This window comes from Salvelinus alpinus, chromosome 8 (assembly GCF_045679555.1).
Source record: "Salvelinus alpinus chromosome 8, SLU_Salpinus.1, whole genome shotgun sequence".
NCBI lineage: Eukaryota > Metazoa > Chordata > Actinopteri > Salmoniformes > Salmonidae > Salvelinus > Salvelinus alpinus.
This window is the reverse complement of record NC_092093.1, coordinates 19570890-19584571: the sequence shown is the minus strand read 5'-3', so window position 1 is coordinate 19584571 and position 13682 is coordinate 19570890. Positions and strand designations below refer to the sequence as shown.

Below are 13682 nucleotides of genomic sequence, written 5' to 3'. Positions count from 1 at the left end.
TTGTACTACAATATATAATGTTTGTACGAACAACTACATAGTGAAACTATCTGTATCTTGTGTGTGGGTGATCTAAATGAATGTTCCTATGGTATTTCATGATAAATTTGTTATTTTAAATAATGATTTTGCAAGTGCAAGGTTTCATTAAATATATGAATGCACAATGCAATGTTTTGAACATGGGACAGCCTGTGTTACAAGTGATGACCGTTTTGAGTTTTGGTTCTGAAAGTGTGTTCTAAAGTGATCGTAAAAAACTGTATTATATATTATCTGCTAGAGACCACAGCCCAATTAACATATACAGTGGGGAGAACAAGTATTTGATACACTGCCGATTTTGCAGGTTTTCCTACTTACAAAGCATGTAGAGGTCTGTAATTTTTATCATAGGTACACTTCAACTGAGAGAGACGGAATCTAAAACAAAAGTCCAGAAAATCACATTGTATGATTTTTAAGTAATTAATTAGCATTTTATTGCATGACATAAGTATTTGATCACCTACCAACCAGTAAGAATTCCGGCTCTCACAGACCTGTTCTTTTTCTTTAAGAAGCCCTCCTGTTCTCCACTCATTACCTGTATTAACTGCACCTGTTTGAACTCGTTACCTGTATAAAAGACACCTGTCCACACACTCAAATAAAATGAAGCATACTTGTGTACTCGTTTCCTTGACGTAAACTGTATGAAACTGCTATTTTTGGTTCGTGTGAGGCTTTCGATTTGGTTCGCTGTAATGAGTGTTAATCATTTGTTTACTTTGTGTTAATAATGTAGTGCTACATAGCCACTTCAGCAGCGCTCCAGGAACCAGACTTCGTTGTGTCGGTGTGCGGCTGCGGGGCTGGTATAGCCGGCCACGATGAAGGACTCGCTCACACACAGCTGTGGAGAGTCCAGCACCTCGCCCAGAGCATGGATCTCCCCTAGGATAGAGGTCTCAGTAGTGGGTCCGCTGAACGACCTGACAGGGGGAGAGAGAAAGAGATGGATGAAAGGTTACACAGTTACTGCAAAGTTACTTTAAATCATTACATCATCATGTTGCAATAATAATGTGTATCCATGTATTATAATAGAAACATTACTTTTGTAAATATACACCGAGTGTACAAAACATTAAAGGACACCTGCTCTTTCCATGACAAACTGACTGGATGAAAACTATGATCCCTTATTGATGTCACTTGTTAAATCCACTTCAAAAATCTGTGTAGATTAAAGGGGAGGAGACATGTTAAAGAAGGATTTTTAAACCTTGAAACATGGATTGTGTATGTGTGCCATTCAGAGGGTGAATAGGCAAAACAAAATATTTAAGTGCCTTTGAATGGGGTATGGTAGTAGGTGCCAGGCGCACCGGTTTGTGTCAAGAACTGCAACGCTGCTGGGTTTTTCATGCTCAACAGTTTCCTGTGTGTATCAAGAATGGTCCACCACCCAAAGGATATCCAGCCAACTGTGGGAAGTATTGGAGTCAACATGGGCCAACATCCCTGTGGAACACTTGGCACCTTGTAGAGTCCATGCCTCAACAAATTGAGGCTGTTCTGAGGGAAAAAGGGGGTTCAACTCAATATTAGGAAGGTGTTCTTAATGTGTTGTACATTAAGTGTACACTACATGATCAGAAGTATATGGACATGACACATCTCATTCCAAAATCACGAACATTAATATGGAGTTGGTCCCCCCCTTTGCTGCTATAACAGCCTCCACTCATCTGGGAAGACTTTCCACTAGATGTTGGAACATTGCTGCGGGGAATTGCTTCCAGTCAGCCACAACAGCATTAGTGAGGTCAGAACTGATGTTGGCCGATTAGGCCTGGCTTGCAGTCGGCGTTCCAATTCATCCCAATGGGTTTGATGGAGTTGAGGTCAGGGCTCTGTGCAGGCCAGCCAAATTCTTCCACATCGATCTCGACAATACGTTTCTGTATGGACCTTGCTTTGAGCACTGTCATGCTGAAACAGGAAAGGGCCTTCCCCAAACTGTTGCCACAAAGTTGGAAGCACAGAATTGTATAGAATGTCATTGTATGCTATAGCATTAAGATTTCCCTTCACTGGAACTAAGGGGCCTAGCCTGAACCAAGAAAAACAGCCACAGACCATTATTGCTCCTCCAAACTTTACAGTTGGCACTATGCATTCGGGCAGGTAGTGTTCTCCTGGCAGCCACCAAAACCAGAATGCTCGGCCATGGAAACCCATTTCATGAAGCTCCTGATATACAGTTATTGTGCTGAAGTTGCTTCCAGAGGCAGTTTGGAACTTGGTAGTGAGTGTTGCAAACGAGGACAGATGATTTTTACGAGCTACGCAATTCTGTGAGCTTGTGTGGCCTACCGCTTCGCAGCTGAGCCGTTGTTGCTCCTAGAAGTTTCAACTTCACAATAACTGTACTTACAGTTGACCGGGCCAGCTCTAGCTGGGCAGAAATTTTATGAACTGACTTGTTGGAAAGGTGCCATCCTATGACGGTGGCACGTTGAAAGTCACTGAGCTCTTCAGTAAGGCCATTCTACTGCCAATGTTTGTCTATGGATATTGCATGGCTGTGTACTCGATTTTATACACCAGTCAGCAACCCCCCTCACCTGCTGTAGACCACGGTGGCAGGCCATGTCTCCATGGTGATGTCAGGGTCAAAGGGCGTGGGGGGTTGGTCCTGGTGTTGGGATGGTAAGTAGTAGGCCACTGTCACATCTCTGGACAGGCTGGTGCGGGAGTCATCAGTCCTCACCACCGTCACAATGGGAAGGGTCATACCCAGGTAGTTACCTGGCACACACAGAGGGATGAGGAGGACCCAAACAGAAGTTAAAGGGATACTTTGGGATTTTGGCAATAAGGCCCTTTATCTACTTCTCCAGTGTCCAAGAAACTTGTGGATACCATTTGTCTCTGCATGCAGTTTGAAGGAAGTTACTAACTAGCGTTACCCATAGACTTCCAGTCATTGTGCTAACACAAGTTGGCTTGCAAAACTACTTCCAACTTCCTTCTTACTGAAAACAAAGACATACAAATTGGGCTGTCCCGACAAAAATAAATATTGGTTGACCAAGAGTAGTCATTTCTTTTGACCAATCGATTGGTCAAAATGTTAAAACGTGTATTTTTGAACATACAGTGGGGAGAACAAGTATTTGAAACACTGCCGATTTTGCAGGTTTTCCTACTTACAAAGCATGTAGAGGTCTGTAATTTTTATCATAGGTACACTTCAACTGTGAGAGACGGAATCTAAAACAAAAATCCAGAAAATCACATTGTATGATTTTTAAATAATTAATTTGCATTTTATTGTATGATTTTTAAATAATTAATTTGCATTTTATTGCATGACATAAGTATTTGATACATCAGAAAAGCAGAACTTAATATTTGGTACAGAAACCTTTGTTTGCAATTACAGAGCTCATACGTTTCCAGTAGTTCTTGACCAGGTTTGCACACACTGCAGCAGGGATTTTGGCCCACTCCTCCATACAGACCTTCTCCAGATCCTTCAGGTTTCGGGGCTGTTGCTGGGCAATACGGACTTTCAGCTCCCTCCGAAGATTTTCTATTGGGTTCAGGTCTGGAGACTGGCTAGGCCACTCCAGGACCTTGAGATACTTCTTACGGAGCCACTCCTTAGTTGCCCTGGCTGTGTGTTTCGGGTCGTTGGAAGACCCAGCCACGACCCATCTTCAATGCTCTTACTGAGGGAAGGAGGTTGTTGGCCAAGATCTCACGATACATGGCCCCATCCATCCTCCCCTCAATACGGTGCAGTCATCCTGTCCCCTTTACAGAAAAGTATCCCCAAAGAATGATGTTTCCACCTCCATGCTTCACGGTTGGGATGGTGTTCTTGGGGTTGTACTCATCCTCCTTCTTCCTCCAAACACGGCGAGTGGAGTTTAGACCAAATAGCTCTATTTTTGTCTCATCAGACCACATGACCTTCTCCCATTCCTCCTCTGGATCATCCAGATGGTCATTGGCAAACTTCAGACGGGCCTGGACATGCGCTGGCTTGAGCAGGGGGCCCTTGCGTGCGCTGCAGGATTTTAATCCATGACGGCGTAGTGTGTTACTAATGGTTTTCTTTGAGACTGTGGTCCCAGCTCTCTTCAGGTCATTGACCAGGTCCTGTCGTGTAGTTCTGGGCTGATCCCTCACCTTCATCATGATCATTGATGCCCGAGGGTGATTGACCGTCATCTTGAACTTCTTCCATTTTCTAATAATTGCGCCAACAGTTGTTGCCTTCTCACCAAGCTGCTTGCCTATTGTCCTGTAGCCCATCCCAGCCTTGTGCAGGTCTACAATTTTATCCCTGATGTCCTTACACAGCTCTCTGGTCTTGGCCATTGTGGAGAGGTTGGAGTCTGTTTGATTGAGTGTGTGGACAGGTGTCTTTTATACAGGTAACGAGTTCAAACAGGTGCAGTTAATACAGGTAATGAGTGGAAAACAGGAGGGCTTCTTAAAGAAAAACTAACAGGTCTGTGAGAGCTGGAATTGTTACTGGTTGGTAGGTGATCAAATACTTACGTCATGCAATAAAATGCAAATGAATTACTTAAAAATCATACAATGTGATTTTCTGGATTTTTGTTTTAGATTCCGTCTCTCACAGTTGAAGTGTACCTATGATAAAAAATTACAGACCTCTACATGCTTTGTAAGTAGGAAAACCTGCAAAATCGGCAGTGTATCAAATACTTGTTCTCCCCACTGTACATACAGTTGAAGTTGAAAGTTTACATACACTTAGGTTGGAGTCATTAAAACTCCAAGCCTATCAGAAGCTTCTAAAGCCACGATATCATTTTCTGGATTTTTCCAAGCTGTTTAAAAAAGGGACAGTCAACTTAGTGTATTTTAACTTCTGACCCACTGGAATTGTGATTAAGTGAAATAATCTGTTAACAATTGTCGGAAAAATTACTTGTGTTATGCACAAAGTAGATGTCATAACCGACTTGCCAAAACTATAGTTTAACAAGAAATTTGTGGAGCGGTTGAAAAAAAATGAGTTTTAATGACTCCAACATAAGTGTATGTAAACGTTCTACTTCAACTGTACATGGATTCTTCTCTGCTACGCTCACTCACCTGAGGTATTCTGCTGGCAGATATATCTCATGAGCTTCATGAAGCCGGCACAGATGCTCTGCTCGTACGTGTCCTCTCGCACAGTGATACACGCCCAGCTGGCCTGGTTGTAGACTCTCTTCTCATACTGCACAGGACAATGCATAGGGCAGAACAATGGACAAATGGTATGAGGGGCAGAGAGGGAAAGAATGAGAGAGAGAATGAGAGAGAGAAATGACAGACAGGGCTAGAAGTGCAGGGATAGATTAAGGGTTGCCCTATTGCCTGGCTCAAGTGAACTGAGCAGTCGTGCTAGTTGAGCCTGTTCCCGAAGTTGCCCCATTGGGCAGATGATTTAAAGGTCCAATGCAGCAGTTTTACCTATATATCAAATCATTAAGTACCTTACTGTGATTTTAATTAAATCCAACGGTCAAAAAGAAACAAAAACAACTTCTTAGAGAATAGCAATTTCTCAAGCAACAATTTTGCTAGGACTGTCTGGGAGTTGTCTTAGTGGGGAGGGGAAAACTGAAAACAGCTGTTGGCAGAGAGGTTTGGAACTCTCTTATTGGTTTAACAAATTTAACGCCTGTTGATGTCACCAGGCAGGCCGAAACTCCATCCCACCAAAACAGACTGAAATGTCAGGTGGTCTTCTCAAACAGCTCTTACAAAAAGGGCATGGTCATCATTTTTACAGTATTATTCCAACCTTAGTGTGGAAATATATATAAAACACAGAAAAAGCACATTTTTGACTGCACTGAGGCTTTAATATTTTTTTGTTTATAAACAACCAAACTGCAAAGAATTCCAATAGCCCAAAGCTGATCTTTCTGGTTCCTCCCCATTTTTTAAATGAAAGACAGCAAATGTATGGCATTTATGCCAGTCGGGCAAGTTGAGCCCCCTATGTGTAGATGAAAGGCAGGCAATACTTTATGACATTTCTGCATGTAAATACAGTGCATTCGGAAAGTTCAGACCCCTTCCCCTTTTCCACATTTTCTTACATTACAGCCTTATTCTAAAATGGAGTAAATAAATGTTTTTCCTCAATCTACACACAAAACACCATAATGACAAAGCGAAAACAGGTTTTTCATTTTTTTTTGCAAATGTATTAAAAATAAAACAGAACTACCTTATTTACATAAGTATTCAGACCCTTTGCTATGAGACTCGAAATTAAGCTCAGGTGCATCCTGTTTCCATTGATCATTCTTGAGATGTTTCAACAACTTGGAGTCCACCTGTGGTAAATTCAATTGATTGGATATGATTTTGAAAGGCACACACCGGTCTATATAAAAAGGTCCCACAGTTGACAGTGCATGACAGAGCAAAAACCAAGCCATGAGGTCGAAGGATTTATCCGTAGAGCTCCGAGACAGGATTGTGTCGAGGTACAGATCTGGGGAAGGGTACCAAAACATTTCTGCAGCATTGAAGGTCCGCAAGAACACAGTGGCCTCAATCATTCTTAAATGGAAGAAGTTTGGAACCACCAAGACTCTTCCTAGAGCTGGCCGCCCGTTCCAAACTGACCTTTCAGGGGAGGTGACCAAGAACCCGATGGTCACTCTGACAGAGCTCCAGATTTCCTCTGCAGGAACCTTCCGGAAGGACAAACATCTCGGCAGCACTCCACCAATCAAGCCTTTATGGTAGAGTGGTCAGACGGAAGCCACTTCTCAGTAAGTCACATGACAGCCCGCTTGGAGTTTACCAAATGGCACCTAAAGGATTCTCAGACCATGAAAAACAAGAGACTCTCTTGTGCCAGCATCATGCTGTGGGGATGTTTTTCAGCGGCAGGGACTGGGAGACCAGTCAGGATCGAGGAAAAGATGAACGGAGCAAAGTACAGAGAGATCCTTGATGAAAACCTGCTCCAGAGCACTCAGGACCTCAGACTGGGGCGAAGGTTCACCTTCCAACAGGACAATAACACTAAGCACACAGCCAAGCCAACACAGTAGTGGCTTGGGGAGAAGTCTCTGAATGTCCTTGAGTGACCCAGCCAGAGCCCGGACTTGAACCCGATCGAACATCTCTGGAGAGACCTGAAAATAGCTGCGCAGCGACGCTCCCCATCCAACCTGACAGAGTTTGAGAGGATCTGCAGAGAAGAATGGGAGAAACTCCCCAAATACAGGTGTACCATTGTGATATATAAAAAAATGTATATAATAATTTAAGTACATTTGCAAACATAAAAAAAAAAAAACGTTTTGTTTTGTCATTATGGGGTATTATGTGTAGATTGATGAGGGGGAAAAAAATATTTAAATAAATTTTAGAATAAGGCTGTAATGTAACAAAATGTGGAAAAAGTCAAGGGGTCTGAATCATTTCCGAATGCACTGTAGCTAATTTCGGGCAACCCCCCCCCCAAAAAAATATTTCTGACTTGCCTGACGGGCAATTACCTTTCACACCTAATGTCAATCTCTGGAATCGATTGATAAAGAAAGCAATAGAGAGCTATATAAAAGAGTGATAGATATTGATTTATTCATGCTCAAAGGCCTGCATCAATACTGTTAATTACAATGCTCCCTGTTTACTCAAACTCAATGAAATCAAGCTGAGAATATAAGATAGGCTAGATAAAGCAACTGCCTGTCCGCCAGTCCATCTTTCCCTACTGGGTGATGGGGACAGAGGGAGCAATGAATGAGTACAAAGGGGGCTAGACTAGCTTACACTCTCTTTGCATGTGATCAGTGTGAAGGGGACTTTCTCCCTGTCCGTCGTGCTCTCTGTGTCTGAGGTGAGCTGTTGGATGGGCTGGGCCATGTCTGGAAGGAAAGGGAGAGAGGGGTTAGAGCCTGGCGTCACACAATGCCACCTACAAGATAAACGACCACACAAGATACTGATCGGTTTCTCTTCCTCAGATGGCATACAGCACAATAATAATTATACTGCTGTGCTGTAGTACACTGGGCTTCTGTGTAAAGGAAACAGTTTATGACAATAACCTTATAACATAATTGAAAAATCAGTTTGAAAACAAGTAGACAATCTCAAAACAGATTTGGACTAGGCTAATAGAAGTGTATTGAATGTTACATTTCTTAAAAAGTTCAATTATATATTTTATTACAGGAGTCGCTAGTGCGCGATGAGACAAGGATATCCCTGCCGGCCAAACCCTCCCTAACCCGGACGACGCTGGGCCATGGGCCTCCCGGTCTCGGCCGGCTGCGACAGAGCTTGGACTCGAACCCAGAATCTCTAGTGGCACAGCTAGCACTGCGATGCAGTGCCTTAGACCACTGCGCCACTCGGGAGGCCTGAATGTTACATTTCTGACAAAGTATTTCTCACTGAGTGATCTTAGACAAGTGACTGAAGTTTAGGAAGCAATGAGAGCCCTAAGGAAGCACATCATAGGAACATTTAGGTCATGTGGGGATGTTGCAGATAGACAGGTTTGCCACCATTTTGGGTGGTCTATGCACTGCAGAATCCAATGTACACTCAAGTTGGACCCAAATTAGCTTTGGGGTCATCGTACACTGTAGAACCTGTCCGAATGACACAAATTAACTTTGAGGTCGTCTTTAATCAAGCACCATTCTCTCCCTGATCAACTAGCCTAAAATATTAAAGCTTCTGTTTGTTTTCCTTATGTGGCCTATGACCTACTTTCTGTATGGGAGGAAAACAGCTACGCTAACATCTTGACCACAACGTGCACGAGCATTGCCAAATTAATGTACATATACATGTTATTCAATCATTGCACGTAGCCAGGCGCTAAAATAGAACTTTGTTCCATCTGTGACGCTTGGCGCGCAGCAAGTCCCGCCTCTCCCATCTCCTCATTGGTTTTTAAGAGCACATTGAAAGATGAACTGAGGTCCACACTCCAGTCAGTGGTGGTAATGCACCTTAAAGTTGGTTGCTAACCACCATATAAAGTCCAAAGAAGAAGAAGCCTGAAGGAGGAGAGATTACTAGAAACAAACTCAGTTTACCCTTTTATCTGTGGATTCATTGTCGGAGTAGAGGACCTTGTGCATTTCAGGTAAAATAACAACACAATGTTTATATCCCAGGACAAATAAGCTAGCAACAGCAAGCTAACTAGCTAAATTGCCATAAATGTTTAATGCTTTTCGACCTGTCCAAATTAATATAGTTGGTTCAGAGTTCATTTTGATAGTTAAACTTTCGTGTCCTGATCACGCCTGGTGTGGGTGGACAAAATAAACATTAGCACGCGTGGTCTGGTCAGTATGTAAAATACTCATGTTGTACCCATCTGCACTAGAACCAAAATAATCTAGGCCCATTCAGCTGTTTAGCTCTGAGCTGTGGCTACAAAACAAACTCACTCTAATCTGATTATAACCCACCATTTTGTGACTATGAAAGGGCAAACAAGCTTGCATATCTAAAATGTTTATCTAAACTACCTAGCCTGTAGGCCTAGGTCTATTCCACAAAATAACATCTAAAGGTGTAGGTGTTGTTCTCCATTTTACAACCGGTTGAATAGTGCAGGCCAGTTTCAGTCACGGTTTCTCTCACAGCTAACCATTTACTTTGATGGTCTATTTTTTTTCCCTTCAAAAGCTGATTCTGAAAGGGTGAGTTGTCCCCTTTCCCTAGTGTTGTGAACAAAGTTCAGATCTGTACAATGAACCTACATTTTCTATAACGACATTGTGAGTTCACAGTCCATTATATTACATAATACCATGTGCCAGTAGAAATGTGCATTTAGTATGCTTGATGAGAAATTGTGTTTCTTGTGTTGCTGGTCCAAGTCATCTTCTGTCATAATGGGCCAGAAATGATTTAAAATCAAAATGGTTTACATGTAAAAACAGACCTCACTTACGGCGTTATCCCCACCTACACACCACGCTGTAAAGGATAGTGGTTCAAGTAGCGTTCGAATAACACAGGCGTTTGTCAGTCTGCGAGGGGAGCAAGGAGTTGATTCAAAAGTTTCAGGTGCAGGACAATGTGTGCATGCTTGCATTTTGACCCTAGAGCAATCTAAATCTACAATCCTCCCCCTCTTACCCTGGGGAACATGAACATGATGTTCTCTGCCAATGTCCTGCCAGTAGTTTAACAGGCGATCCTGACCCTCTTCCTCCATAGCATCGTTTTCCCCGTCCGGCCCCCCGCTTCTGCAGAGGTCTGAATCGAAGTCATCCTCGTTGAAGGCATCCAAGTCCTCTAGCGTGATAGTGGGTCTTGATCCAGATTCACCCCCGCGACTGTCACCTCCTTCGCCACTCATGTGACAGCCTCCTCCATTCATGGTTATTTTGAGAAAAGTGCCCAAAAACTACTTGCAACAGTCGCAGATCTCCAGCGGGAGGGAAGATTGTTGAAGTGATAACAGCAGGCTACAATGTTGCCAACCTAGTTAGCTTGATAGCTGGCCAGCAAGCCCAGAAAACTTTACGAACGAATCATGACAACCACGGCAGTAGGTCGACAGTGCCTGTCAAATACGTACGTCTAATGTATAATATAGTTAGTAAAACCACCTGGTTCTTGTGCACATAAAGCAACTTCGAATGTCTCTCTCCCCGTGCGGTGATGACTTGTATTTTAATTTCAAGGCTCTCTCTGGTCACATGGCATACAATGGTGTCGTCACTAGTTACCACAGCTACAAATGGCTAAACACCGCCCATTTCTGAATGTTATCTTCTTAAAATCTGATTTTAAATTTAACCACACTGCTAACCGTATGCCCAACCCTAACCTTAAATGTAGACCAAAAAGCGAGTTGTATTTTTCAGGATTTTGACTTTGTGGTTGTGTAACTACTGACAATTCATGCGGAGGAAGGATAACAGTATGTGGGTGTGATCAAAGGTGTAGTTCTCTGATAGGTGAAGAAAACATTTCATTTAAATGTATAGAACATATACATGACTAACTGTGACATTACCTTGGTGTAAATTCAAGGGGAAAATAGTGTTCCTTCTGTTCAAAAAGTGTGTAAAGAGACTTCTCATTTATGAAGGATTCAGGTAGGAAAATAATCCAGATTGTTTTAGTTTATGACAGTTGAAAATACAAGTTAATTGCTCAGTGTGTATTTTATAAATCCACTCTGTCAATCAATGGATCAATCGAATCATATTTCCCCTTTCAGCTCATTCATTAATGTCCGGGCACATATTGACTTCTCTGAGCACCAGATAAACCCCCAGTATGATCTATTTTAATTGGGTCAGGGGTCTACAGTACATGGCCATGAGGAGGGTTACATCAGAGATTATGGAAACTCATTCCTGCCACATTTTCATTTAATGTAGATACTATCTAAAAAAAAAATTGATACTATTTACAAATCTTGACATACAAAAATTATAATTTAGAGATGCCATTAAAAAGATGGTGGCGGAATGGGCTTCCATAGAGATACCTTTTTGTGGGTTACACAAACAAATGGATGTGGAAGTGACCCACAGGTTGTTCTGGCAACTAATATATACAGTGAATACCTATTCACCCTGTTTGGATTTCTTCAGATTTTGTGTTTCATAGCTAAGAGTGGGCGACAGCTCATTGCTCACTCTGACACACTGAGTTCTGCCTTCAAGGTATGATTTCATCCATCTCAAGGCATCAGGGGAAAAGTTGAACTTGGACAATTTTGTGATGAGAATCTCATGGTTAACAGTATCAAAAGCCTTCCTTAGGTCCAGAAACACAGCCCCAACAGCACCCCCTTTGTCCATCTTGGACTTCACATTTTCCAGAAGAAAGCAGTTGGCTGTTTCTGTGGAGTGTTTCGCTCTGAAGCCAAACTGCATGGAGTGTAATGTGAAGGGGCTGTTGTTGAGGTGGGCAATCAGTTGTTCTGCTACACACTTTTCAACAACCTTTGACAACACAGGTAGTATACTAATGGGCCTGTAGTTACTCACGTCAGCAGGGTCGCCTGATTTAAAGATGGCCGTTATTATGGCCGACTTCCATACCCTTGGAAACACACCGAGACCAATAGATGTGTTGGTGACCTTAGTAATGGGGCCAATGAGTGACTCTTTGTAGTTTAAGAAAGGTAGAGTCCATCCCAAACACATCTTTGGCTTTAGAGTTCTTTAGTGAGCTAATCACCTTGTTCACCTTTGACTCAGAAACCTCCCTTATGATGAAGACAGGTTGAGTGTCATTCACTAGCACTGAGCCCAAGAAACCAGTGGAGGGGTTCTGTGTCAGTACCCTGACAGAGTCAATAAAGTAGGAATTGAAGGCTATTGCTATTTCGACTGCATCCTGTGTTAGATTGTTATTCACCATGATTTCTAGTCTTTTTGCAGTGTTACTATGGTCTTTCCCTGTTAACTTTTTTAGATTCTCCCATATCAATTTAGAATTTCCCTTTGCTTCACCAATTATGTTAATAAAAAAGTTTGCCTTGGCCTGTCTGATTTCTTTCATCACCTTATTTCTCAACATGGTAAACCTACGTCTGTCATGCTCTAATTTAGATTTTAGGGCTATTTTTAGAGCATAATCCCGTTCTTTCATCAATTTCCAGATTTCTCCATTTAGCCAAGGAAGAGTGCTCTTTTGGCCAGGTTTGGATTTGATTTTCTTTAGGAAACCATTTATTGTAGTCTGGATTGTGGATAGAAAAACCTGACTATCAGCTTCCACGTCTGTTTTGAACAAGAGATCATTCCAGTTAATTCCCTTAATTGCATTTTCAAAATAATTTAATTCACTCTTAGGTATTCTGAGTTGATCCGGCTTTCTAACAGTAGAGAGGTTAAACCTGCTCTTAGACAGCTTTCTGGCTATAAGTGTCAGATTATGATCAGACAGCCCAGTAACCATATTGAATGATTTAGTCACTCTCTGGTTTATTACTGAACACCAAATCAATCTGTGTTTTAGAGCAACAAGTCACCCTGGTTGGCCCTTTAACTAGCTGTGTAAGGTCAAAGGTATTAGTGATCCGTTTGAGGGTTTTCCTACAACACTTGTCTTCATAATTAATGTTAAAATCTCCCATTAAGATGACCTCTTTCCCAAAATCACATTCCCTAAGCATGGTATTAAACTGATCAAAAAACACACTTTTGGTGGAAGGTGGCCTATACATTCCAATGAGGGTAAAAGACATTTGGGGAGACAGTGTAACGTTCAGGCCAATACATTCTAGTTCATTATCACATGACCACTCAATTTGTTTACATCGGATATGTTCTTTAATGTAAATCATCACACCCCCTCCTCTTCCTTCAATCCTGTCTCTCCTGAAAACATTGTAGCCAGGCACAATCAAAGCAGCATATGGAGAGTTTTTATGGAGCCATGTCTCTGAGAGGCAGAGAAAGTCAAGGTTGGAGTCTGTGAGTAGATGTTGAATTTGATCACTTTTTGGAATGACACTACGAATGTTCAAGTGCCCCCCTAGTAGTCCCTTGGGCTTAGCTCGTGGGTCCCAGATGACTCGAGAGTGATTGACACATTGAAAAAAGTTTAATTTTCTGTGTTTTCTGACGGCTGGGTTTAGGCCGTTTTGTTTCGTTTTGATTAGGGGCAGTTCGGTAGCGCAATTAACAATCCCTCCC

General features: G+C 42.2%; 1 protein-coding gene across 1 annotated transcript; it reads right to left on the bottom strand.

The window, feature by feature from the left end:
• Positions 1-454: 454 nt before the first annotated feature.
• Positions 455-10772, bottom strand: LOC139582669 (heme-binding protein 1-like). Its single transcript, XM_071412872.1, has 5 exons — positions 10156-10772; positions 7819-7913; positions 5125-5251; positions 2613-2796; positions 455-974 (listed from the first exon to the last, which is right to left on the bottom strand). Exons 1-5 carry the CDS (start codon positions 10397-10399, stop codon positions 803-805), a joined length of 822 nt encoding a protein of 273 aa, XP_071268973.1. The 5' UTR covers positions 10400-10772; the 3' UTR covers positions 455-802.
• Positions 10773-13682: the final 2910 nt, after the last annotated feature.

Coding starts and splice junctions, on each gene's coding strand:
- LOC139582669 (XM_071412872.1), bottom strand. CDS start 10,399: ATGAATGGAGGAGGCTGTCACATGAGTGGCGAAGGAGGTGACAGTCGC. Junction 7,914..10,155: donor TCATGTTCATGTTCCCCAGG/GTAAGAGGGGGA, acceptor CTTTCCTTCCAG/ACATGGCCCAGCCCATCCAA. Junction 5,252..7,818: donor TGATCACATGCAAAGAGAGT/GTAAGCTAGTCT, acceptor TGTCCTGTGCAG/TATGAGAAGAGAGTCTACAA.